This window comes from Tetrao urogallus (assembly GCF_951394365.1).
Source record: "Tetrao urogallus genome assembly, chromosome: 6".
NCBI lineage: Eukaryota > Metazoa > Chordata > Aves > Galliformes > Phasianidae > Tetrao > Tetrao urogallus.
The window spans coordinates 54,109,177-54,127,584 of NC_136819.1; the positions used below are offsets into that span (position 1 = coordinate 54,109,177).

Genomic DNA, 18,408 nt, shown 5'->3' on the forward strand with positions numbered 1-18,408 from the left:
ATCACAGTGCAGCTCTGAGATGTAGGAGATGGTCCTTCAGGACAATGAGGGATCTGAATTCCGATCTCTCAGTGCCAGGTGAGTGCTCTTCTCACTCCCTTCTACAGTGCACAGTCCGCCTCTTCTTCTCCTCACCTCCCGTCTGGCAGACCTAGTCCTGCAACCAAGAGCTCTCATCCTCTCCCCTCTGCCCCGAGCTGAAGCTCTAGCGAAAGCAGAAAGCCATTTTTTTGCCATTACTCCCATTTTCTCTACGGTGTCAAAAAACAGAAACAAGTAAACAGAGCAATGCAAGAAATAAGACAACGAAAATTCCACATATACAAATTTACTGAGTGTGAATGGGTACAGGCGCTCCTTAAGGCATTTAATTAGCAAACCAACGTCTAATACACATTTTAAACAGTGGGTCATCCATCAAAGCACACACCACACAGCAGGCTTTCAGAATAAAATGCTACTGTAGTAAGAAATCATCCTCACACAATTGTCTTGTGGTTTTGACTCCTGCTGGGATAATATCTAGATCAATAATGGAGGAATTTTCAAAAACTACATTAAAGCCATAAAAGGCTATTCATAACAGGAAAACTCCAGAAATGTATTAATAGAGCAAGCCATCTCCCTGGGACTCAGACACAAAATGAATGTGTTAGGAAAGCAAATGTAGTATTCAGGGAGAAGAAGGGAAAAGGTGATTCACTGCAACCATTTAGTGAAACAGTCTGGCTTTTTTCTTTAAATTTAAAGTAGTTTGGTAAGCGATAATCACTTACAAGTACCAGTATTAGAGAATCGTTACAGGTAATAGCCCAGCTATACAGAAGAGAAAAACTGTACGTCTCCAATTACATCGGTTTTAGTATTATATTCACACAAGAAATGGTCAAAACAGAAGTTGTTCATGTAAGGGAAAAGGTCATAGCAGTAAAACGCCTGTAATTTACTTGAGAGAACTTTAAGGAAGAAAATGTCAACTGTCTTATGAATACCTGACATGAATAAACAGCACAGTATCACGGATATATGCCGAGACAGACTTATCAAACTATTTCAGTTTTAATTAGCCAGGAGTCCCCACAGAGCAATAGAGGTCTGTTCTATAATTAAGGGCGGATAGCACTGTATACTAAAAGAGTGTGGGTTTTTCAGTTCTGTCCCACCACTTGTCCCTGCTGTGTCACACACCACAAGTCGTAACAGAGACCAGGAGCACACCAGGGACCATCCATCACCACAGAATTGGGAAGGGCTCTGTTCAGGGTTGGAGAACTGGCTACGAAGAAACACGGAACTTGGCCAGATGAAAGGATGAGCCTCACCCATGGCAACAGAGAACAGAACCCTAATAGCTGCTGGGATATGGAAGAATTCCTCTTATGATATATGGAAAGTTCAGCATGTGCAATACTGAAATACTGCGAATATTCAAATTAGCAGATCAGTTGTTAGTTTGAGCTAAAATACCCTTCTTTTTCAACGATGCACAATCTCTCAGCTCTATGAACTACAATATGCTAAAGAAACATCCTGAGAGACCTCAATGGTTCCTAAAGTGCACTGTCAGAGTTAGAAGATGAAGCCCAGCAGACCTTGCTAAATGAATACCAAATAATTTATTAACCAGAAGGAAACACTGAGGTGAAAAGTTTAATGTGTGGCTGTTACTTGCATTGACCAAGGCGATGTCTGCTCTGTGGACTGCAGCAAATTGCTGTGATTTTACCAAAAAAAAAAAAAAAAAAAAAAAAAAAAAAAGCCTGTCTTTTCTCTGTGATTTTCAAAAATGAAAGAAACTTGATCCCTGCTTCTAGACTGAACATAAGCAAGCAAGGGAACTTGCAAGCTTGTTTAAGTCAAGTACAGTCGAGACAAGGAACAGATTTCAGGATAGAACTTGGTACTTCTGGACTAGAAATCCTATAAGCGGTGACTTTCATAGAATCATCTGAGTTGGAAGGGACTTAAAAAGGCCATCTGGTCCAAGCCCCCTGCAATGAACAGGGACACCCACAGCTCCATCAGGTGCTCAGAACCCATCCAGCCTGACCTTGGCTGTCTCCAGGCACAGGGCACCACCAGCTCTCTGTGCAACCTATGCCAGTATCTCTTCCTGAAAGACAGACACAAGAGCAGATGTGAGTCAGTGGGATTGAAACGCATTTGCCCTCACACAATACTTCCCTTGACTGACCTTTGCTGGAGCCCTGTGCCAAGCCACTTCTCAATACCTCAGCACCACAGTCTCCCTTGCATTGAGCCACACCAGACACAGGGAGACTGAGAGAAGCCCTTTGCTTATTTTGAGATTAGTCATCAAGGTGCTAAAAAAAAACCTTCCCAGAAGAGCCTCAAAGAAGCAGAACTATTATCTAATTACAATTAATCTAAACAAAAATGGCCTGTAAATTTTAGGACTCAAAGAGAAAAAGGATCTTAAATTTCAAGTTACATTATGCAATCAGGCCAAGATTGTTTAATTTACCACATGCTGGGTAATAGCACAAGATGACTCCATGATTCCACAACTAAAGCAGGCTCTTTATTAATAGGGTGATTTGCAGAGACGCTGTGGGCAGAGCTGGCATTCAAGCCATTCAGCTCCCTAGAGCATCCTCCAAATCCATCCTTCCTACAGTTCACGCTCCTCTTCTCAAGCTCTATCCAGGTTACTACAGAGATTTTTAACGGTTGAAAAGCTCAGGCTAAACAAGTCCAAAGTGCAGATCATGACAACGTTCATAACAAAAACAGAGGGTCAAGGGAAATTTTGTTTAAGAACATGATCTGAGAAGACTTTGCATGCCAAGGCTGAGTGGGAGAAAAGCTTATCAAGGCTCCCCAGGACACTCAATTTCTCCTTCTGTCTAAGTCTGTGGTAGGTCTAGGTCTCTGGTTCCATAAAAACAAAATTATCAATTTGAAGAGACTTGACATACTCAAGGACATCAGTATATAGGCATTAGTTCATAATGAAAAGTCTAATTTTGAATTGAATGTCCTTAGTGAAAGCAGGTCTCAACATGTGGCTGAATCTAATTTTTGAACAGCTATTTAAATAGCATTAGTATTACCCCTGAAAATAAGAGCACCTCTGCACCACGTTGTGCCAGAAGAATTCAGTGGAGGGCCATATCTTGAAATGTTCAGAGCATGTATTAAAATCAAGCAATCGTATTTCAAAAGTAAGGCATTCTATGGAACTAAAAACAGAGGGCACTTTCACAGCTCTTCCTTCTAATGAATTTATCCATGTGTTCGGGCCAATTTTCTAAGTAGCTACATTTTTAAATGCATCCCATCTTTGTTTGTATAGAAGAGTCATTACATTAGTCCATAGAAGATCATAAAATTCTTCCCTTCTGTGCCATAAATTTTCAGTTTCTGTCACTGCCTGACATTTGGCGTATGTGCTGGCAAATGATATAGCATAATTCATTCACTGTTCACCTTGTGTTTGCAAAGCTGTTGTAAAAGGCTTTTGCTAAAAGGCTTGACTTGAATGGCACAGATTAAAACAGATTATTAAAACAAAGTCCTGCAGTCATTATCTTGGCAAAACTGGCAATAAAATCCAAGAAAATCCATGTGGGTTATGAGCCAGAATTAAAAAACAATAGACTTTCATTGGAAAGATCTTCATAAACTTCAGCACGGCTTGGATCCAGACTCTACTCTCTCCAACTATTTCAGAACTGAGCTGCAAGTAACCAATCAGGAAAACAAGTTTAGTAAGAAAGAAAGCAAAATCACATCAGATACCTCTGTGTCTTGCTCCTAAAGGCTGGAGAGCAAGTGGTTGAATGTGGGACTACGCTTCATGCCCGCTTGTGTTGCTTTTTCAGATATTCCAGATCAAAAACTTTGTGAGCATGACACACATGTTTTAAGCTGCTAAATCACCTCATCATCGCCATCTGAGGATGCTGTCAGTTCTTTGTCCACCCCGTAACTGTCACTGAGAATGACAACTTGGGATTGAGATAGTCTTGCTCTAAACCAAGAGGCTGGATGATGTGGCACACTCCTAGCTCCCAGACAGTCTTCTGGGGACAAAAAGGGGAGCAAGAGTTTGAGGAAGATGAGGAATGAACTCGACGTGGAACTGCTTCTTCAAACCTCAGAAAAACCTCTGGATGTGATATCGTATCTGCAACAGTTATGAACTGTTAGACCTTGACCCATTCTGCGCGTCATTATTTTTTTAAATGCAAGTATTTAACAGAGCGGAACAGAGTAGGACACAGTGTACACACAGAACCACTTATAAAATCATTAGCACATGCAATGACAAATCAGTCAGCAGAGGGCTTGAAAACTTTCTTACTCTTCCACTCCCTTTCATCTCCCCCTAAGGTGGAGAGGGAACTTCTTTTGTGCAGAGAAAGCAGCTCAGACGTGGCCTGCTCTATGGGTAAGGCCACAAGCACACAGAGCACACGGCTCACAGGCACTGCTGACTCCATCTGCCAGCAGCAGAGGAACTCAGGAGACCAATGTAAATTGTAACCTTTAAAAGTGAAGATACGCATTTGAGCACATGGCCATGAACGCCCTTCCCCTCCTACTGCCAACACGTGTTTCGAATACAAGATGACTGCACCCTCATTAGTGTCAAAATAGCTGCCAGATGGGGAAAGAGGGTTTGGAACACACTAAATATACTTGGCCTTGCTTTGTCAGGGTGAGATGCAGAGGCATTCTGCTGATCCCCCCACCATCAGCAGGGAGGGAGCCCAGCAGCAGAATGTTCTGACCCACTGGCACACAGTGGTGTAGTGGGGGCAGTGGAGACAGAGAGTGGTCAGTGTGTGTGTGTTTGTGCGTGTGTGTGTGAATAAGCCAGATGTCTAGTGGTCGATTTACTGCTGCTCTTCAGCATGAAGTGTACAATAACGGTTGCCAAGATTCACTTTGATAATCACCACGGCAAATCCAAGCAGCTGAACAAATGAGCACTGCAGTGACACGGGCTGGTTTGGGACAAAAAGCAACTTTTTCACTTCCTATCTCATGACAACCACGTGGCTTCCAGCAGAGAAGCAGGATCCTGCCTTTACACCGTGTCAGGTCTATTAAATCCTGAAATGTAAACTTGGTGACAGTGGTATCCACTGCTCCATAAGCCCTCCTGCTGCCACTGTGAGGTCAGCGCACAGCTCCTTGGGCAGAAGAACTGAGGAAGAGCAAACTGCACCCAGCCACAGCCCAGCAGAATCACACAATCACTAAGGCTGGAAAAGGCCATCAAGATCACCCAGTCCAACCACCAACCCATCCCACCATGCCCACTCTGCCCAAGTCCCTCAGTGCCACATCTCCACTATTCTTAAACATCTACAGCCACTGTAACCCCAGCACCTCCTTGGGTAGCTGTGCCACTGCATTACCACTAAAGCTAAATGTTCCTATTCTGATTAAAACAGTAGTTTTAGGACATTAGTTTGTAAATGGTTGGTGACCAGCTACTGTAAAAATTATTTCTTATAAAAGCTGTTAAAAATAAGCTTCTTTGAGATTGCTTCAAATAAAAATTATTTCAAGTTGTAGCAACCCTATGGCCTAGATCTACCCAAATAATCAGGAGACATAAAACCACATGCTCCTTTTCAGCCAACTGTGTAGCCAATTCACTACCTCTGCAAAATTAATTTAAATGCTCAGGAAAAGCTGGTAAGCTCTACTTACACATGAATATCTTCTGAGCACTTAGGGCACGAAATAAAATTTTAAACAAAAGTCTGCTTTACACTCAGTTTGCCAAAAATCCTAGGTAAATCTTCTTCAATAAATACACCACGTCTTTCCCCATTTTCTAGAAAACATTCAGCACGAAGATCCTGGATTCACGAGCACTGTGGCAGCCTTATTTCAGAAGTGGGATAAATTCAGACCAAAACTTAAAAGTTTGAGCTGTCTGCAAAAAACACTACTAATTTTCTCTCTTTTGGGAAGCGTGAGGGCAAAGGGAGCTCTTCTTGTTTTGGAGCCATAGAACAAGTGTGGTGCAGCTGCTGCTGAAATGTGACCATGGCAAACACAGCAAGAATGAATCAAGAGCTCCTTGAAGAAAAAGAATTACAAATATTGCAGTTCCTAAAGAAAAACTGTAAGGATATACAATCTGTACTCATCATGCATTGGGTTCCCTTTGAACTCCCAGACTGTTTGAAAATCCAGTGCTACTTCTTAGGATTCCTAGCTATGGAGTATTTTAGCCATTGAACATTTGAGCAGTGCAAGAGAGAAGAGAGATACCAATGCTCTGCAGCAAAACCAGGGGGATTCCTTTGTAAATCAGTAGCAAAACTCTAAAGTTAGCAATTCAAACTGCAGCTTTAATTGGGCTGTGACGACCATTGCTTCATTGATTGTTTCCATGGAGCTCAGAAACATGATTTTTAAAAGAAAATTTTTTTTGTTTTGTTTTAATACGTAGGAGATAGTATTGAGCTAAACTAAGTGCCAAGTTACCATCCAGTGAATTCATCTACTGCATCTTGCTTGAGTAAAGGGAGGAATTCGGCCAGGTTTTATAGGCTATCAGCCTCTTAACTTTGACTCCAACTTTACAAATCCCCAAAGCGTGACTGCATCACTTGTTACAACACTAGACGCTGTTTCTTACTTGCATTTGGAAGCATATAGGCTAATTAAACGGCCGGCACTGGGGAATCTGTAGCAAATTCTTGATATGCCTGCTGTTGAATCTGTGCCTGAGCAGCAGACAGCTTCATGTCAGCTTAATATCTCTATATTAATAAAACTCACTTCACCCAGGGGAGAGAAAAATGTTCACCATTCAAATATACAAGTGTCCTGATTAGGAAAGGACAAGGGGGAAACATTTTCTGTATCACCATGGAAACTTAAAAAAAGGACCCATAATTACAATCTAAATTCTGGAAAGATAATGAATACATCTTGAGATCTGCAGATGTTGTGTAGCATATACATATCTCTAGCAACGTCAACTCAATTACTTCTATGCAGTATCTGTTTTATAAATCAACTTCCCACCACTTTTAAGGATGCATGTGAGTTGGTTTTGGCTTCTTCCCCAAAGATGACAGTGGGGGAGGAAAAAGGGTGACCTTTTCTTCTAACAAGGTATTTCAAACTACCAGTATTTATCCAGAAATTTCACACACCCTACCAGTTACAAAGTTAGCTTACAGGCATCCAGACACACTAAGTTAAACTGCATGAAATAAATAATTCAAGAATTCTCTGCAGCATTACCAAGTGAAAACAATAGCTTACCATTCGCTCAAAGCTGATCCAAGAAAGTAAGTTACCAAATAAAATACATAGTGTAGGTGTAAAATATAGATGTACCCCATGCATCCTGTCTGCCTGACTGTTAAAAAACAAAAACAAAACAGAACAAAAATACAGTGATTTTGGATGAGCAACGAAAACAAATTTCTGCTTTCCTATACATTTAATGCTACCCTTTGTGCATTCACTTTTTTTTCCTAAAGTTTTTGATCCAGTTTTACTGAAGCCAATTAGAACTTCAATGGGAGAACCACCAAGCCCTGAAGGAAGCAGAAGTGCTATAAAAAAAGAATAAAGCATTTGATCACATAACTGAGACAACATCAGCACATCTATGCATATTGCATTCACTTGGAGGATCCCAGGAGCTCTCTGTGCTGTGTTCTTTGCTATTACAGAAGCAATCACAGAAGCCTGGTCCTAAAATTTTCATGATCAGGATGACAGAGAAACAGAAATCTGCACTGGTTTCTAACTCAGCAAAACCTGGAGCTGCACACAGAGTGATGAAAAGGCCTGCTTTTCTGGAAAACTGGAAGGCTTGCTTCAAACAATGGGTTTGTTGAAGGTTCTCAGGTCAGAGGAGGAACCTTTTACCGAGGAACATATGGTACACATGGAGCTCCCACTACCAATTTCTGTCTAACTACAGCTCTGATTTGCACAGCGTCTTCAGTCTAGTGTGTGCTTTCATTCTTGGTATCAACACCTGACCTTGGGATTCAAACCAAAGCACAGAGCAATGCAACTGCCTGATCTATGGATTTGACAAGGGACTAGGGCACCCTTATCTTCATTTATGCTCAAAGCTATTTGGAGTCACCAAAAAGCCACCTGTTTATACAGCAGAAACATCCACCTCATCTTCACATGGTCCACACACATGGAGAACCAGCACTTGGCAGCTTTCAGACCAGGGGAAGTTTCCAATAGAAAGCAAACAGAAAAGTCAAGGAGTAATCTGAAAAAAGACCAATTGCAGTAATTGGTTCTGACCATCAAGCACTTCCATAGCCAAACAATACAGCAGTCAGAGCAATAAACTCCAATTCTACATGCTGCTGTGCAAAGAAATAGAGAGCTGCCCTCTCCATGCCAAACAGCATGAAAATCAACATCTTTTCCTATTGCCTTTTTCCTACTGCAAAATTTGGTTTTAAAAATAGGAACATGAGATTCAGCTCCAAGCTAACTCTCACTTTGTTGCCTAAGGTTCTTCCATAGCAAAAGGAAATGGCAGCCAAGAAGCACCTATTTTATGTTCCACATGTGGAGCAAGCATGAGTCAGGCTTCATTTGTGTCACTGGGATTTACGAGCACAGGCCCAGGACTTGCAGAGAGGTGGAAGACAAAAGACTGCATGCTGTAGAAGATGCTGCCACGCCAGAAACCCCTGTGGTGTGGGCACAGCTGCACCCATGAGTCAAAGCACACCCTTTGGTCTGGCTGCTTGAAAATGATATGTGGCTGCAAGGCAGGAAAGTCCCTTTCAACTGCAGATGCTTTGCCTGCAGCAGAATGGAGTTGTTAAAGTAGATCCAGAGAAGGGCCACAAAGATGGTCAGAGAGCTAGAGCACCTTCCCAGCAAGGACAGGCTGAAAGAGCAGGGGCTTTTCAGCCTGGCAAAGAGAAGGCACCAGGGGGACCTTACAGTAGCCTTCCAGTACCTGAAGGGGGCATACAGGAAAGCTGGGGAGGGACTGTTTATCAGGGCAGGTAGTGACAGGGTGAGGGGAAATGGTTTTGAACTGGAAGAGGGTAGATTTAAACTAAAAATTCTTTATTGTGAGGGTGGTGAGACACTGGAACAGGTTGCCCAGTGAGGCTGTGAATGCCCCCTCCCTGGAAGCACTCAAGGCCAGGCTGCATGGGGCCGTGAGCAACCTGCTTTAGAGGGATGTGCTCCTGCCTGTAGCAGGGGGTTGGAACTGGATGATCTTAAGACCAAGAAACTAAAAGTGCAGGGTCCCCGTGACCAATGTTTTAGGAAACACTGTCCTTTCTTTCTAAAAAAAAAAAAAGTAACCTTCTCTTTTTATAAGCATTATTCCCATGATGTCTTTCCTAGTAGTCTTTGTACTCCAACAGGTGGAACTCCTTCAGCTCCCCCATCACTCATCTCTTTTATTTGGCTTGGCACTAATTCTAAAGCAAGAGCCACTTTGTCTCTGCACAAACTATAAGGACATTCATCTGAAGTGGCACTGGCTCCTTCCAGAAAATGGCCTGCCTCCTCACAGAAATCAAGTTGGCCAAGGGGGTGCCCAAGAGAGCCAAGACTGCTCAGTTTCTCTGTGCCACACTCAGAAGCAGCTAGATCCAGCACATGCGTGCTGATTATAGGCCATTCCTTGCACTCAATGCGTAACCATCAGCTTCACACCCACAAGTCTTTGTTTGCTGATTAACAGGGTGGAAATCAACTCCTTCGCAAAGAGATTTGTTTGGGGTTGCTACGGATAACTACTGCACTGCAACAAGGCAGACATTTATCTTCCCACTGTTTTTCCTAATTGAAACTTTCTGTTTGCTACCACAGGGTTGATTTACCAGACCCCCCCGTATCACTGTTGTAACACCTTCATTTTCCTGGGAAAAATCACAACCCTGGGTAGCAGCAGCAGGCGAGGATGTGGTGTAACAAAATTCTCATGCGTTTGCAACCAACGCTGTCACCCAAAGCAGATAGTCTTGTCCTCCTTCTTTATCCCTGTTTCTACTTGCTTAAGCTTTAGTGATCATGTGGAATCATAAAATGGCTTGGCTTGGAAGAGACCTCCAGGTTCATCAAGGTTCCAACCTCCTGCCGTAGGCTGGGCTGCCAGCTGCTAGATCAAGCACTAGGACAGACTGCCCAGGGTCCCATCTAACCTGGCCTTGCATATCTCCAGGGATGAGACATCAATAATCTCTCTGGGCTATCTGTGGAAGGCTCACCTGATTTAAAAGCAATAAGTAAGGGACACATAACAATTAAGTGAAGCAAGAAGCTAATTCAAGGCACCATGCCCATGCAGCCAGGCATGGGAAGTAGCATAACTTGTGACCCAGGAAAGACAGCACATCTCAGCCACAGCTTTATATCTGACAATTAGAAAATAGCTAGCTACTGACAACTGCAAAATGACTCCCGGGCCCAATGGCTTAATAGCTACAGCATATTACTTAAGGTAAGAGGTCGAGACCCCAAAATCAACCCTGTGACACAGAGTTTCAGCAAATCTCCGTGCTGTCATTAATCCAAACTCAGGAGGGCTTTTCTCCAGCACCATAACTCTCAGACTACTTGCTGGAGAACACTCCCACATGGATTAAGCTGCTATGTATGCACTGTATGGGCTTCACTGTCTCTGAGCACACTGTTTGTGGCCACTCACTCACGCCCAGTACAGTGCTTCCAGGGATGCTTCATCATGCAGCAATGCCAAGTTCCAAATAGGGAACGTTTGCCTGAGTGTCAGGGAACTTTTTTGGTGGAGAGCGAAAGGCATGAGAGCATCACTGACTAAAAATCAGTTACTTCAAAGGATTTTCTACAGGCTTTGCTATGGACTGGTTGGAGATTCAACCTAAGTCTTTCATGATTGCTCTACAAATTGTTGTCGACAAAACATCCCTAAATCAGAGGTAACTGCACGAGAACCATGCAAACAGCATCTGCAGAGGTACAGCTCAACCACATCTTCCTCATTACCCAGAAGATCCCCACTGGCACAATATACCCATTTGCCACTTATAAAACTGCACATTTTTTCCTCCATGACTTCAATCTGCCCCCTTTACTTTCATTTCAGTCTTTTCCTTTGGTTACTATGGTTGTGTTTCAGGAAATTGCTAGGCCACCCAAGATGATGCCTGCTACCAACAGATCATTACAATAGCCTGAAATTAACTGTGAAAAAGATATTCATACCTAAACCCCTATCTCTGGCAAAAGACAAGGGCCACCATCAGCTCACCTTTTAGAAGGGTGAATTTATCTAACACAACTTCATATGAGTGCAGTATAGAGAGGCTAGGAAGAAACAGAGAAGGATTATCCATGCTTTCAGCAGTCCTAACGGTCATTCACTTCTGCAAGCATTTGCCTGCAATCATGGGTTTGCATGAGCAGCCTTGTAAGAAGCAGGCTAAACTAGCAATGACTGCAAACGTAAAGAGACAAAAAGTACTACTATTTGCATCAGCTCACAGAAATACTATGCTTGAGCTCTGCACAGAGTGCTGCTAGTATGCCTGCATGTAACCTCCAGCACAGCGCAGTGAGATCATTCACACCTGCCTCACCCGTAGTAGGAGATGGAAGGTGAGGAGGCAGGGTATCTAGGAGAGGCAGCACTCCCCAGATGCTGCCAAGATCCTGTTTATTGGCAAAAGAAGCCTCCTGAGCCCTAAACAACCTTCCCAGAGGAAGACAGAGTCGCAACTGCCATATGGGGAGTGGGAAGAGGATGCCACTTAGCAAAAGTGGATTAGAAAATACATGCACAAACACACACGCTCACACACAATTTGTTCTGCCACTGTGCTGAATGGCGACATCTATTTCTTCCTTTTGAAATAAACCTTTCTCCATACCGCTTATGCAACCTTCTGGATGGCAAGCACAGATGACAGATAATCCTAAAGAGAGTAACACCCCTCATGCCCATTAGGAAACTGGACAGGAGGAAGCCTTGCCTCCTAGACAAGGAAATTGGTGAAAATCCAAGCCATCAAAATTTCAACCTTTAAAAGACACAACTGCAAATTAGTAATTTAAATACAGAAAGGACCGTGGTGCCAGCTTCACAAGGACAGAAGTCTGCGCACAAGTACTTTCTAAGCAATTCTGACTTTTACATAGAGAAAGCATTTGATGCAAACTCATGTCTGCACTTCACTTCAGAAAGCTGTGGACTCTTATCATATCCTTCAGATCCCAGATGCATATCCCCAGTCACGTTATGCTTTCTCCCACTTGAGCAACCAGGAGTATTTTCTGTGAAGTGCTTTTGCCCACTATGTGCCTTTGCTTGCCTTCACTCAGTGTTAGTGCTGCTGTCAATTTAGTGTAGCCTCTTTAAATGTCCTGCTTGGAGTGCAGGCACTGATTTTATAGGGCTACATTCTGGCTGGAGCACTGGCTGGCTCCATAGCCAGACAGATAATAAAATACATCAGCACTTAGGATCTTCAAAAATGGAAACAGGCCATCTATCTATTGTAGATTCAGGTTCACACCAAAGTTTGATTTATCACACAAGCAACATATTTTTCTTGTGGGCCTATTTTGCTACATGGGACTACAGGACCTAATGAAAACTCACTTCTTGCCTAGGAATTCCTGGCTGTATGAAGGGTCGTTTACTGAGGTCAGGAGCATTCACGTACAGCAGAAAGAATAATTTCTTCCACTACAGCAATTACTGGCAAAAATCAATGACCCCTGTTAAGCTGGAGGCCAAGGTAAGTAAATGCAGTAGTGCTCTCTAGTTTTAAAATTCCCAGAGCCTCAGAGGTGTGCCTCCCTTTACATGCATTGAAGAGAGATTTCTAGCCATCTAGACAAGATTCCTATTAGGACATCAAACCTCCTAGCATTCTAAGGTCAAAAAATTTACTTTAGCTAGCTTTGAGATTGCCTAATTGATGGAAAAAAACCTCCATGGATTTCATGCAATTTAAGCACAGTGCTCACCTATATATTACGCTAGTGTTATGAACACAGTGTCAGACAGCTCGGGAGACTCTTCAGTCACAGAACTCTCTGTGCAAAAATAGATCCGTTTGATTCAGAAGACTCAGCTCTGCTGCCGTGTCTCTCCCCGTGCCTTTCCAGAGCAGTGGTTGCTGGAACCACTACCTCAGTGGTCACTAACTTTTTCTTTTGCAAAGGACATGGACCCTGAGGAAGAAGCAGATTAAGATCACTGTATTTACGGTGTGCTTATTGCTATTCCTCACTTTTTTCATTATTACTTCTCTTTCTATAAGAGAACTAGGCTGAGAAACAGACCTGTTCTACCCCTTCGTTAGCAGTGTACTACTTTTAGAAGTGCCTTATTGCTCTGCTGGTTTTTTTTTTTCCAACTCTTAAGCCAAATGTGCAATGATAGATTTGGCAGCCACACTTTCAGCAGCCACCCCCAGTCAGCTGATAGCATCTCAGACATAGGAGGATGCAAAAGCTCTTCCCCTACCCGCTCTTAGATGGACGACACACTGAGGCTAGACAGCAAGGGAGGGTCTCAAGGCAGCTGCAAGAGCAAGTTCCTCTGTATTTGCAACAAACTGTAAATCTGTAATTTACAATTACATGCTCTGTGAAGGGCAGCAGGGATCTGCATGCATGGAAGGGACTGCATACCCATTGCTAACCTCTTACACCAAGCAGCTTGCGCTACTGAGCAACTTCATTCATTTTTCAATTGTGGCTCAAAGGGATCTCAAGTGAAAAGCTTATCCCTGCATTTGTTTTTCAACTTGGCACAACATTACTAGCATCGCTGAAGCACAGACTGGGACTCAGCAGCAGCCAAACCAGCACCCTGCTGATTAGCATGCCTCAGTGTCTCAGCACTGCGTTCAAGAAAGGTTTAGAAGTTGTACAGAGGGACACAGTTCAGCAGCAAATATTGTTGATAGGTGGACAGTTAGAATGGACGGTCGTTTCCAACCATGGTAATTCTATGATCTATCAGACATTTGATTTACAGACGCCAGAACCTCACTGCTCAAATTATATATTAGATCCCTAAGCCTAAAAATGATTTTCAGTAATGTGTTTGCTGCTTTGAGGCCTCAGAAAAGCTGCTAATGGAGCTAGGACACTTTTCTTTAGGAGGCAAAAATGCAATCAAAAACATATTTGATAAAAAGAAAATGGGGTAATGATGGGTTTTTAACTGCAATTTTATTTTGTCTCAGAAGCACGCTTTAAGTTTAAGAGCAGTGAACAACTGGATTTTGTTTTGAATCTTTTTTTCTTTTTTTTTTTTTTTTAAGAAAAGAAAATTATTCTCCTCTGGGGCGTGGTTTTTCTCTTCTCTTAAACCTAATAAGCTATATATTGGAATGACCTTGTAACAGGTTTCTGTGGCTCTTTAATCACCAGTGGCTGCTAAATGAAGCATATCTATTTTCTCTGTTACATTACTATTGGCAACCAGGTCGTCAGTAAGTGCCCAGGAATATTTCCATGGCAACAAAAAGCATTCAGCATTGCAACTGTTTTGTGCCAATTTAGCTTTAAAATATTCTATTGTGAAGAGAAATACGGTACATTAAGTGAAATAAAGTCAAGATGCAATGTTCTGAAAGAATATAAGGATAAACAGGAAACACGCATTTTGTAGAAATGATGAAAATATGCCAAATGCAAGGAAAAATGCTCAAAGCTAATACTGATGCTATTGAATGCCTTTGGTGAATGTCAGCAAGTCCATATGCTCACTTACATTGTCACTTAGGGTTAGATAACAAAGCTAACAGAAATAAGGCTACCTCAAACATCTCTTGATCATTTTAATGCACGACTGAAATTTTAAGTTCTCAGGGTATTACAGGCTCTCTGCATGTCTAGGTTACCATCACAAGAGTTCATACTCTTGATGTTAGAGAATGAATCTAAAAGGAAAAAAAAGGAAATATAAAGAAATACATGAAATACAAAGAGCATGTGTGTGTGTTGTGGAAGATATTTTCATATCACAGTTCAGCACCTTCTCTCTTATTATACAACTTGGATAGCTTTGAGGAAAAAAAGGCACCAGGTCCCAGCCCTCAAGCAGCCAACTTCATGACTGTCATGTCTTGAGGGCACTGAATGGCCCTCTGTACAGTGCAGTGCAGAGATAAAGAGATAAAAGACCACTTTTGAGCATTTACAGTGACATTCCCTGTGGTGTAAAAAGCTGTGCAATGCCTTCTGAAGCGCTTCATGTGGAAGCAGAGAGCTCCAGGCTGCATCAGTGTAGGCGCTGGCAAGCTCTATAAAGACAGCCTCCTACTCCACAGCAGCTCCAGACAGCCTACTAAGAAGGAAAGCTATTAGGTAATAAACAAGAGCCCGGCAACAGCAACTTGGTCATCAGCACCTGCTCTTGACTGGGAAAAGGTTGACAGCAATTCTCTTCAGCTGCTGTGCCAGGTTACTCCAGTACCTGAGTGTCTCTCTACTGTGAGCCCATCTCATCCATCTGCATGCTTTTAAGAACCTGCTCTTCAGATATCCCCAAAGATAAGACTGCAAGTGAAAAACTGCTTTGACAGTGACAGCAGCCCATTTTTGGCCCTCAGCTCTCAGAGTTCATGATCTTTTCTCCCATCCTCTGAACATAGGTATGGGTCCAGAGATAGGACAAAGACCTGGTGGTCACCATCAGAACACATCTGGCACGTACTGCTCCCCAGCCTGCTCTGAATAGCTCTGAATGGCTCTGGCAGCCTCTGTTGGGGTACTTCTCTGAAAGGTCCTGCAGCAATCAGGGTTGCACATGCTTAGCCTGCTCCAGTGCACCTGTGCTCTGGACACTAGATCCAAACACTCACTAAACTCATCCCTTTGGCTTCGACTTGGTGTTTGTGAACAAACCTCCAGGGAAGGATATTGCACAGACAATGTATAGGAAAAATACAAAATACCTGGGGAACCAGAGGGTAGAGAATCTCCAGGGTGCTTTTCCAAATAAACTGTGCTCATTCATTTGGAACATGCCTGTCCTGGCACTTGGCACCACTGACAAGAGACTGGCTCCATACCTTCCTTTCCAGTATTTGCAGACATTGATGAGATCCCCCCCGAGCCTCCTCATTTCCATCTGAACAGTCTCAGATCTCAGTCTCTCCTTCTAGGAAAGCTAGTCCAGTCCCTTCATCATCTTATACCCTGGCCATGACAGTGTGAAGAACAGTAATAAAGAAAGGAGCTAATTTTAACATCCAAAGAATGCAGTCAAAGTTTATACCTTCAGCCTGATATTCCTATCAAAAGCAAAACCAGAAAGCCTAAACTTCGACAGCCTACACCAAAAAGGCTAAATGCATATAACACTTCCCTAGAAGCAGAAAGGTTCTTGGTGAAAGAACTCCTGATGAAAAGCTCTTGACCATTTTAAAGCAAACATTTTAATAGCTTCAACTTCCTATTTCAAACATTTGATTGGAAAACACACCCCTATTTGTTTTCTGTGAACCAGGGAACCTCTACCCACATCTACAGTGGTATCTAGAATAAAAGTCCAGTGGCTGTGATTCAGCCCTGAACGTAAGTACTTGAGAAGCTGTTCATGTCACTTAATTAGACCTAATTATGACTTCTGATCATTAAAACTGAAAACACCAAACTGATTTACCCATCCCATAATCTCCTGACTGCTGTCCTTTTCACTTTAAATCAAAAAGTCTGCGGTGGTGGTGGGAGAGAGGAAAAGTGATTTGGGAGCCTTTCATCCCTAAGATCATGAGATATGACTGGCTTTTTAGTAGAGCATTTCGCAGCACATGGCACAGTAACATCTTGAGGTTCCTGGCACAAAGAAACAAGGTTTAAGATTAAATACATATCTTTAATAGCAATGATGAAAAGGCAGATGGTTCTCAAAGCAAAGGCTTAAGGCTAAACACTCCTTCAAAAGATCCTGTTACCTGAAACAAAACACGGTGAGCATAGAAAAATGCTCTGTGCTGCCGCAATAGGCTCTGATTGGTATCTAATATACAGCATTTAATTCTGAAAATTTCCACTAATTTCAATTAGATCAGTTTCATGAATAAGAAAAGAACTGGGAAGAGAAGAGGGAAAGGTTAGACTTTTCTCTGGGATTCTCAATGCAGTTTTATGTCATGGTGAGAAACAAAGACTACACTGAACAAAATGAGCAGATATGCTACTACATCAAATCAATACCAGAGATGAGAAATCTAGGTGTTTGCTGGCTGCTTACCTGCAAAACTTGCCTTGTCTTCATTAATTTCTAAAGAGCTACCCACGCTGATGCTGTAATCATGACCTCTCATCCTCACAGAGCGCTCACTTTCATCTTCAGAGATAGTAGGAAGTGGCTGCAGATCTTCGTTCATCCAATGTGATCCATCGGCAGCCAAAGGCCCAGTCCTTTCAGTACATTGCTGGGGTAAGCTGGTGGTATTTTTAACCCATTTTTGCCTCTGCAGACTCATGTCAGAACCACAGGGGAGGGCCTTTGAAGGCAGATCACGACCTGCAATGTGACCATCTTCTCTAGGGCACGTGTATTCCTCATCCCACAGGTCTATGCGTCTTTCATCTTCTGATTCCACAGAACAATCCTCATAAGCTACTCCACTGCCCTCCAAGCCCCGGTTTCTATCTTCTTCTGACTCACGACCGACTCCACTCAAATTCAGCAGTGAAGCAGATATGGAGTCTCCTGCTTGTTGGATAGCTTCGTATATTTGAGACAACCAAGAAGAGAGCGGCTGAAGAAAACTCTGAACAGCCTCAGATGCCATGGTTAATACTATGACAGTATCTGGAGATCAGCTGTTCAGCTTCACCAGCATGTCACTTATGATTCAGAAAGCTATTAAAAAAAAAAAAAAAAAAAAAGTGTCATAAGAGGTTACTGTAAATTGCTTGTCCACCAATATATTATCCACCTCATGTCTAGAGAAAGGTATAAAGGACTTCACTGAGAATGCTACTGGAAATCCAGAAACAGTGGACAAACTGCATATTCCTGGAGAGTTCTGGAAAGTTTCCATTCAGTGAATAAATGCACCATAAATACACAAACATAGAACATGGGAGAAAAATACATATTCTAAAGCAGAAAAATTCTTGCAGTTCTCAAAAAACCTGGAAAAGAACAAAGTACAATACAAGCTTCAGACAAAAAAAATCTAAGTCTCCCAGGCCTGACATCCAGTGCAAATCTCAGCAAGTTCAGGGAAAATAAAGCACGGAAAATCAGAGCACAATTATGCTTTCACTGATTAAAATGACAGGTCAAAAGTTTCCAGAACAAGCCAATTTCAGAAAATCTCCTCACAGCTTGCATACTGCTTTAGTAAAGTACAATCCCATTTACTTTTTATTTTTATTTTTTTAAACAAGAATCATTATCAGCTTCCCAGAAACTCAAACAGGATATTCCAAAGCATT

The 18,408-nt window shown here is 42.4% G+C and overlaps 1 protein-coding gene across 1 annotated transcript in view; it reads right to left on the bottom strand.

Moving 5' to 3' along the window:
- The window catches only part of SYT16 (synaptotagmin 16), a gene marked incomplete at both ends in the record, with an annotated part of 36,880 nt that extends 19,124 nt beyond the window's left edge, over positions 1 to 17,756 (bottom strand). The window contains one exon of the mRNA XM_079537096.1: positions 17,210 to 17,756. Within this exon, the coding sequence (XP_079393222.1) occupies positions 17,210 to 17,756 (547 nt within the window). The remainder of the gene's footprint in view (positions 1 to 17,209) is intronic.
- Between the last annotated feature and the right edge of the window lie 652 nt (positions 17,757 to 18,408).